Raw genomic sequence first — 8,333 nt, 5'->3', positions numbered from 1 at the left:
AGATTCTGCATGATGGCAATCTTGCTCCATGATTGGATCATCCTTTTAAACCACCTTCAAAATTTGGCTCAAAGGAGTGAGCAGCAGAGCCTAGATTTTTTTTTTTTTACTATATTGTGGCACTGTTACCTTAGACATACAGTTACAAATCACATCCTTGAAGTCATAGCTTTAAGGAATCATTTTTGGCCAGGGGTGGAAAGTGATGGAGAGCAGGACAGCAAGGTGAAGAGCATATTGTTCTGTGCCATCAGGCAAGTGAAGAAATTCCATTCACTTGTGTTTGCTGCTGTTTGAATCAGGCTAGGGACAGCAAGTGACATGTGCTGCTGTTCTCCGGTTCTACCTGTTAGTAACTTTCTAAATGCTGAATGGCTTTATGAGGAGAAAAATGGCCACTAAACCCTGAGCTCATTAGCTTATTGATCCAAACAGTGGCAACCGATTATCCCTGCAGCCAGAACTCTGCAGTAAGATTCACATAGGGTGCCCTGGGAATGCCAGAAGAACCTGATTCACTTCCAGCTGTGCTTCCCTTGTGCTTTTTAGAGGGTGGAATTCCCCACTGAAATGACCTCCCACTTATCCTGTTGTCCAAGGTTATCTTAAGAAATCTTTATCAAGTACCAACTCATGTAACTCAGAAATTTCAGAATGTTTTACATCTACCTATGCACCTCCCCACTCATAAGTACCAATTTTGGGTTTACTGCTCCCAGAATAGATCTTGCCATTTCTTGGAGCACAGTAAAAGCCTAAAATAACCTTATAAATGAGCTATTAGTGTATAAATCGAACCCGTAACCAGTCTGTGAAGTGTTGTAGAGGGGTAGATTTTCAAGGCTGTGCAGCATCCTAAAGCTCACCAAGAAAATTATAGGACTTGATAGGTGATAAATACCGTGGAAGTCCCAGGCACCTCACTGAGCTCTTTGGCCTGAAAAGGGGTTGTGTAAATAGTTGATTTTTCTATTAATTAAAAGAAGAGAACATTTCTGTTGACTTGGGCCCATTGCTGACCTTCTCAGACAGTGACATTTTTAGTTTGGTTGATCTTAAATTCACGAGTATTTTTCTTCTTGTGACTTTTTAGATGTTTTGAAATTCACTTTGTTTGGTGTGTATCTAAGAGAAATATGTACAGAAAATCATGGTCTCTTTAAAAGTAAACCTCTCAAAATTTGCTTTAGCCGAAAAGATAAGAAGCTGGTAAGTATTTGTGAAATAATTTTCTTTCAGTGGAATCAGTCTGTTGATGAAAAATGGAAGTATTTGATTGAAAAAAAGACCACCTGACTCTCGGATAGCTTTTTCAGCAGAGTTTGAAGCCTCATTCTGCTGGTTCTGGGTAGTTTGGCATATCCCAGTTTCACCGTGAGGGAAATGATCAATGAGAATGATGACCTTTAGCAGATAGTGGCCAAAGGAAAGCAGGGAAAGAAGTAACCTGGTTGTGCAGAAATTGTTTTATTTCAGTACCAGAATATCACAATTAGAAATGTGTATGTGCAATAGAAACGTGGAGAAATTGGATGTTTGCTGCTATAAAGAATTTACTGTCTAACGTGAGCTACAGCAGGAGTTGCAATGTGTCACATTTGCATGCACGCTTTTATTTTCCACTTACTTTCCTTCTCCACAGTCCTCACAATAGGCCCTTCCCAAACGTTTTGTCAGAGAGCTGCACCACACAGCACAACCCTGGATAATCCCCAGTTCTTCCTGACTAAGCAGGCATCCAAAACTGGCTGGGGGCTGGGGTGAATTCGTTTAGGATATACTTCTCCTCTGCCTGTATAAACACATGCATAAACATGATAACCCTCAATTGGTGTGAGAGGTGGGACATAGTGCTTGTGAGAGGCACCGAGTTCTGCAAGCGGGGAGGGAAACAAATTGCCTGTTAAATATGGAAAATGGAGTCTGCTTTTTGTTCTGGGCCTTTGGAATCTGTGGGTGGATTGGAACTGGCAGGCAGGGAGCAAACACCCACCCACCACAGGGCTGTGTGGTTCAGAAGTTTACAAGAGTGTTTGTGTTCCAGGAGCTGTTGGCCTTGAAGCCAGTGGAGAGGGGGAGGAGAAGAGGGAGAGAGTGAGAAAAACTCTGTGGTGTTGGGGCCCTTCCTCAGAGATATTTTTCCCCTCTCCTTTCTCCAGCTGGAGGGCTTTGGAACTGGAGCGAGACAAACAGCAACTGGGGGAAAGAGTAGTGTTGTTTTAAGATGCAGAGCGCCCACAGTCTGTCCTCGCGGGAGGCAGAGACTTCAGAAGCCACAACCACCTTAATCCCAAATGACAGTGCTGTCACTCCCCCTTCCCCTGCCCTGCTGCTGTTTAATTCTGCAGAGTCTGTGGGCTACAAAGAAATGGGAGTTTTACTGTATTGTTACTGCAGGATTTGGAAATTGGTTTCTGTCCTGTCATGAATTTAAGGTTCAGAAGCTGCCACTCTTAACTGCTCACCATCTGGGTATTGCAGATACAGAAACTGAGGTACAGAGAGGCAGAACAACTTGCCCAAGGCAACAGGAAGTCTGTGGGAGATCTGGGAATGGACCCCAGATGTCCCGAGTTTTCTGTCTTAACCACAAGACCATCCTTCCTGTCTTTTTGGTAGTCCACTCTGCTTCAGGAATTCCATTTATGAATTCCACTCATAAATGATCCAGTGATTTACTTGCATAAAAGACTCATTTGGGAGGGAACATGGCACCTCTTGTACAGTGAACTGCAGTTCCTGCTGCCCTGGCTTGCTGGGGGGTAAAGGAGAGGGAGTGCAAAGTAACCCAGCTTCCAGAGCTAAGGAGCTTCCCTATTGGCATCCAAACCTCCTGCAAGCGTTAATCGTGCTCTTTAAAAGAATCAGGAATGCCACACATGATGTTTGAGTGTATCTGGCCATGTCTATTTTAGTGAGTTTAAAGAAATAATGCCTGGAACTGGACTAAATCCATCTAGGGAATTATGCTGCTGCTGTTCTCCACTGTATCCGAGGGCCTTTGGTGCTTGTCAGTTTGATTGCTGTATCCTTGATGGGCTTCCCTGTGAATCTGGTATTTCTCCTGTGTCACTAACAGGACTTCTCCAAGAGAAGGCTGAATGCTGGGAAGGGTTTTCTTTCTAACAAAGTGCACCCCTTGGTTTGGGCATGATGGAATGGATGGAACATTGTATATGTCCTTCATATGGTCAAAAGGGGCCATATATAATTTCCAAAGGATTATTGAAAATTACTGTTAGCTAAAACCTTTTAACTACCCTGTTAGTCAGTGAAGAATTCCTAGACCGGCTTCCTCTTAGTGCGGTCACCTCTTTAGTGTCAGGGATCAGCAAGGGCTGCATGGCCAAGACTGTTCAACATGTTGTCAGACCTTGGTATTGTGGTAGTATCTAAAATTCCACTTGGGGATCTTAAAATTTGTGTGCATTGTATGAACAGGGACTTCTTGGCACCAGCAGCTTGTGGATTGGGAGGGATTCTCTGTATGTCTTCTCTTGGCACTGAATACACAGCCAAGGGCTTGGACCATTTGGTTCTATCCTTCTCCAACCTCCCCTTTTAATGCTGTGAGGCTGAATGTCTGAGTTGGGTATGTGAGAGCAGGCTCCTCTCTGGAGAAATGCCGGTGTAGTTGTACCATCAAAGCTCTTTTGTAACCCTGTGACACCTCTTTCCTTTATGCCGAGTGGGATTTCAGGATAAAACCCCACAAACAACCCAGGAGAGTTTGCTGAGTTCCCTGCTATGTTACATGGAGCCTGAGTACATGGTGCCATTCTGGTTTTCTGCTTGCTCTTCTAAGAGGTGTTTGGATATTTGTCTGTTTGTGCTTCCTCTTGTGGCCTCATCTACCTGGTTTTAGGCTGCAAAGGTGAACTCTTCTGGAGGAGACTACCAGGATGCTCGGTTTGTGCATCACTCAAGGTTCTGTTCCATGAATAGTGGTTAAAGGTACCGTCGTGTTACAGGTAGTTTTCTGGCAGTTGTATGGGTGTTAAAGCGCTCTCCAGCCTTGTTCTGGTGCACGCATTGACCAAATTTGGAGACAACAGGCAGAACCTTCCAGCTTGTTCCTAACACCTGCACGCGGCGCCGCTGGATGTATTTCTCAGCACTGCCCTTACGCAGCCCATGGAAAAGAGGGAGAAGCCCCAGTCTTTGCTCCGTACTTGACGTCACTCGCGACTCGGGAACTCCTAGCTCCCGACTGCACCAATGACGTCTCACATTAGTGATGTCAGCGCGCCGCTGGGGCCGCGCCGCGCCGGTAGGGGGCAGGGGAGCCGCGTGGCGCGTCGCTCGGTAGGGGGCGCTCGCCCCCGGCTCTGCGGCGGGGGGGGTGGTGGGGGCCCTCCCGTGCGCCGCAGTGGCGGCCGCAGCTCGCCCGCTTTGCGGCGGAGGTGGGCTTCACCGGCCCGGCCTCGGCGGAACGGCTGCCGGCAGAGCTTGGGGCGGCTCACTCGCTCCCCGCGCACCTCCGTGGCGGTGGTGCCCCCGCGCTCCTTCCACGTGTTAAGGCGTCGCGCGGTCGGGGACGCGGGCGCTGTCCTCGGCTATAACCCGAGCCTGCACGCCTGCGATTTCCGCCTAGAGAAAGGGTCGTGTGCTCCAAGTTGAGCCCAGGCGTTGTAACCAGCTCTCGTGGCGGACGCGCTTTTGCTCGTTCGCTTTTTCCCCGCTGTCCCGGAGTAAAGGAGAAGCCATCGCCCTCCCGCCCGGCCTCGGCGGCGCGGCGGTCCGTGAACCCAGCAGTTTACCCGGCGCGGGCTGTGCCGGCGGCGCGGCGCGGCGGGGGGAGGCGGGCGCTGTTCCTGGAAGAGCCCGGCCGGGGAGTTGGTCACATTCTTGGCCGGGTTTCAATGACTGAGGCAGACACCAACAAACAGAGCGGGCAGCAGGAGGAGGAGGAGGAGGAGGAGGAGGAGGCTGAGCCAGCCTGCATTAGCTCAGCTCTCAGGCACTCTCAGTCTCTGCTGGAAAGAGGAGCTGGGAGGATGTGCGCTCTGTTACCGCGGCTCCCCACGGCACGCCGAGAAAACCGGGAGAAATAAGGGAAGAAAAGGAGAACGGAGAGACGAGGAGCTCTCCCGGATCGAGCTGAGGGGCCACGCGGGGGAAGGAGCCTGCTTATTGCCCGTCCGAAGCCCCCGCGCCGCTTTGAAAGTGCCGGAGATTTGGGCCTTTTCCTTTCCTCCTGCGTCGTTCCCTTCCACAGAAGCTTTCCGCCTCCCTGTGCTTTTCCTCGCCTTCCCCGCGCCTTCCTGCCAGTGGATATGGACAGAAGGGCGATCACTGCAGAGCAGCAGCAGCCGCCAGAACATATTTGAGCCCGTGGAGCTCCGAGCGTGGCACGGACTTTTTGTGTTGCTGTGGGTGGTGTGTGAGTGAGTGAGTGAGTGTGTGTGTGTGTGTGTGTGTGTGTGTGTGTGTGTGTGGAGGTGTGGGAGGCGGGATTGCTTTGCCTGGGGGGCTGGCTGAGGGGTTGAGTGCTCGGATGAAGACCTCTTTTTGCCGTGACTCTGTGCTCCATAGGGGCAGCTTGGAGACTTGGAGGGTTTGAGGTTGTAACGAAGCAAGAGGAAAGAAAAAACGGAGAGAGACACGCATACAAAAGGATTTATTTCCTATTCGTTAGTGGATTGTTAAACCTGAGTGGGAAGGAGAAAAGAGCAAGGGTGGGTTGTTTTATTTTGTTCGTATTTTTTTTCGTTAAAAAAAATCCCTTAAGTGGATTTTTACCAGGGTGGAAGATAACTGGGGATTTTTGTTGTTTGTTTTGGGAATAGAAACTAAAAAATGGAGACTGTAAGTAGAAGCAGCTTCCAGCCTCATCCAGGACTGCAGAAGACCTTGGAACAGTTTCATCTGAGCTCTATGAGCTCCCTGGGTGGCCCTGCTGCTTTCTCAGCACGATGGGCACAGGAGATGTACAAGAAAGACAATGGCAAAGACCCAGCGGAATCTGTACTGCATCTGCCCCCTATCCAGCCTCCTCCGGTGATGCCTGGTCCCTTCTTCATGCCCTCGGACAGATCCACGGAGAGGTGCGAGACCATCCTGGAAGGGGAAACCATCTCCTGCTTTGTGGTGGGTGGAGAAAAGCGGCTTTGCTTGCCCCAGATACTGAACTCTGTGCTCAGGGACTTCTCCCTGCAGCAGATTAATTCGGTGTGTGACGAGCTACATATTTACTGCTCCAGATGCACTGCTGACCAGCTGGAAATCCTCAAAGTCATGGGCATCCTGCCCTTCTCTGCTCCTTCCTGTGGGCTCATCACTAAAACTGATGCTGAAAGGCTTTGTAACGCCTTGCTTTATGGTGGCACCTATCCTCCCCACTGCAAGAAGGAATTCTCTAGCACAATTGAGCTGGAGCTTACAGAGAAGAGCTTCAAGGTGTATCATGAGTGCTTTGGGAAGTGTAAGGGACTCTTGGTGCCAGAGCTTTACAGTAACCCCAGCGCAGCCTGCATCCAGTGCTTGGACTGCAGGCTCATGTACCCACCTCACAAATTCGTGGTCCACTCTCACAAATCGCTGGAAAACAGGACTTGCCACTGGGGCTTTGACTCTGCAAACTGGAGATCCTATATCCTCCTCAGCCAGGATTACACTGGGAAAGAGGAGAAAGCTAGACTGGGCCAGCTCTTAGATGAAATGAAAGAAAAATTTGACTATAACAACAAATACAAGAGGAAAGCCCCCAGGGTAAGTGATGCCTTTGATTTTAAAGGGGGTGGGGGGAGAAAGAGAAAAGGAATTTTCTCCAATGTCGCTAACAGCCGTCGATATACCCAATTTGTTAGCAGCTGCTTTTCCTTTGAGTCATTTAGCAATCTAATCGTGTTCTTAATTCTCACCACGTGTGCATTAATGGAGACGAGCAGCGTTTGAGGTGGCACCTTTTTTTCTCGGGTTGTATTCTGAACTCGGTGGTTGGAGTTTGTTTAAATGATACATGTGTGTTTGCATAGCTTACTATAGATGGAACCTGATCTTTGAAATCCATCGCGCTGCCCCAGACTTTGGTAGGACGTATGTGATTTCAGGTCTTGAAAGCTTCAGTTAGGGGTCAAGACGAGGAAGAGGCCAGAAAAAAACCAAATCGGTTTCTGATCGGTTCAGAAGCAAATATATATGTTTTTCTGTATGATCAGTTGCATGCTGCCAAGGGTGGAGGCGGGGGAGAAAGTGTCTAAATGCTTGTATTGAAATAACAATGTGGCTGCTAACAAAAAAAGTCCAGACGGTAGCACAGGTTACTGATGGTGTGTGGAATGTGAATGGCCAAGTCCCTGCTTTCAGAGTATCCCTGTGGAGTCTCCCCACCAGACAGGCTTTTGTATATTGGATTATGTATACATTCAGTAAATGAATCTGTCTCGGGGCAGCTGCAGCAGCAGCTTAAGGTATGCCGTGCCTCGTGTGCCGAGCCAGACAGCTAAAGCACAGTATTCTTTTTAGGTGTCTTTTGTTTTTCTTTCAGTCTGAGCTGCCTTTAGCTCCCAGCATCCCTGGTGTGTGTGGGGGAGGCTGCCTTCGAGCTGGCAGTGGGCCTTATCCATGGGCAGTGGTGGGTCCACAGGGCCTTGAGGCCTTGCTCACAGACTCCAGGGTGCTGGTGAGGGTGCAGAGCCTGTGGTGTGAGCAGTTCGCCTCCCCAGTGCCCAGAATATGCTTAAGAACAAACTCTCACCTACTGAGCTCTACACTGTGGGTTCGTTGGTTAGATTTTGCCTCGTCTGTTAGAGATTTCTGAACTTTTCTTTGGTTTTATGTGTCTGGAGTGGATGGCAATGACACAAGCCTCAAAACAGAAGCAACATTTAAAGGCCACTGAGAATGTTCAGTAAAATTCTTAATTAACTTACCAAATACCTGCCTAAAGGGGCAGATACACTGCCTTAAATAGACTTAATAAATGGGGCTTAAATAGAGCTTTTATTTACTAAAAACACAACAAAAATGCCCAAACCCAGGGTTTTTAAGATACCCTGCCCAGGCGATGCAGTAATTCCTACTAGCCTGAGAGGCCTGGCTATAACCCATTTTGTGATGAAGGAGCAGAGGCTCCCTCTTCAAGTTCCAGTTTCTCTCCTGGTCTTGTGCTCAGCCCCCGTTTAAGTCCTTGCCCTCACCCCTCCTCTTCCTCCCGCTGGAGTGTCAGAACCGCTGTGACAAAGCTAGGCTGTAATGAGCCACATTATCTCCGTGGTTGGAGGTGGATGTGTTTTTAATGGCTTGTCTATTCTCCGTCAGTCATGTGCTAAGATGGAATGGTGGGCTGGATGTATATGAATGCCTGTGCGAGGAGAATACGGCTCTGAAAG

At 48.9% G+C, this 8,333-nt stretch overlaps 1 protein-coding gene across 1 annotated transcript in view; it reads left to right on the top strand.

The window, feature by feature from the left end:
* The first annotated feature begins 4,457 nt into the window (after positions 1 to 4,457).
* SKI (SKI proto-oncogene) overlaps positions 4,458 to 8,333 on the top strand; it is a 101,552-nt gene continuing 97,676 nt past the window's right edge. Inside the window, exon 1 of the mRNA XM_030508188.1 lies at positions 4,458 to 6,711. Coding sequence (XP_030364048.1) covers positions 5,800 to 6,711 — 912 coding nt within the window. The 5' untranslated portion in view covers positions 4,458 to 5,799. The remainder of the gene's footprint in view (positions 6,712 to 8,333) is intronic.

The sequence above is a fragment of the Strigops habroptila genome, chromosome 16 (assembly GCF_004027225.2).
Source record: "Strigops habroptila isolate Jane chromosome 16, bStrHab1.2.pri, whole genome shotgun sequence".
In the NCBI taxonomy this organism is placed as follows: Eukaryota; Metazoa; Chordata; class Aves; order Psittaciformes; family Psittacidae; genus Strigops; species Strigops habroptila.
The sequence above is the reverse complement of the archived record's forward strand: the minus strand, read 5'-3'. Positions and strand labels throughout refer to the sequence as shown.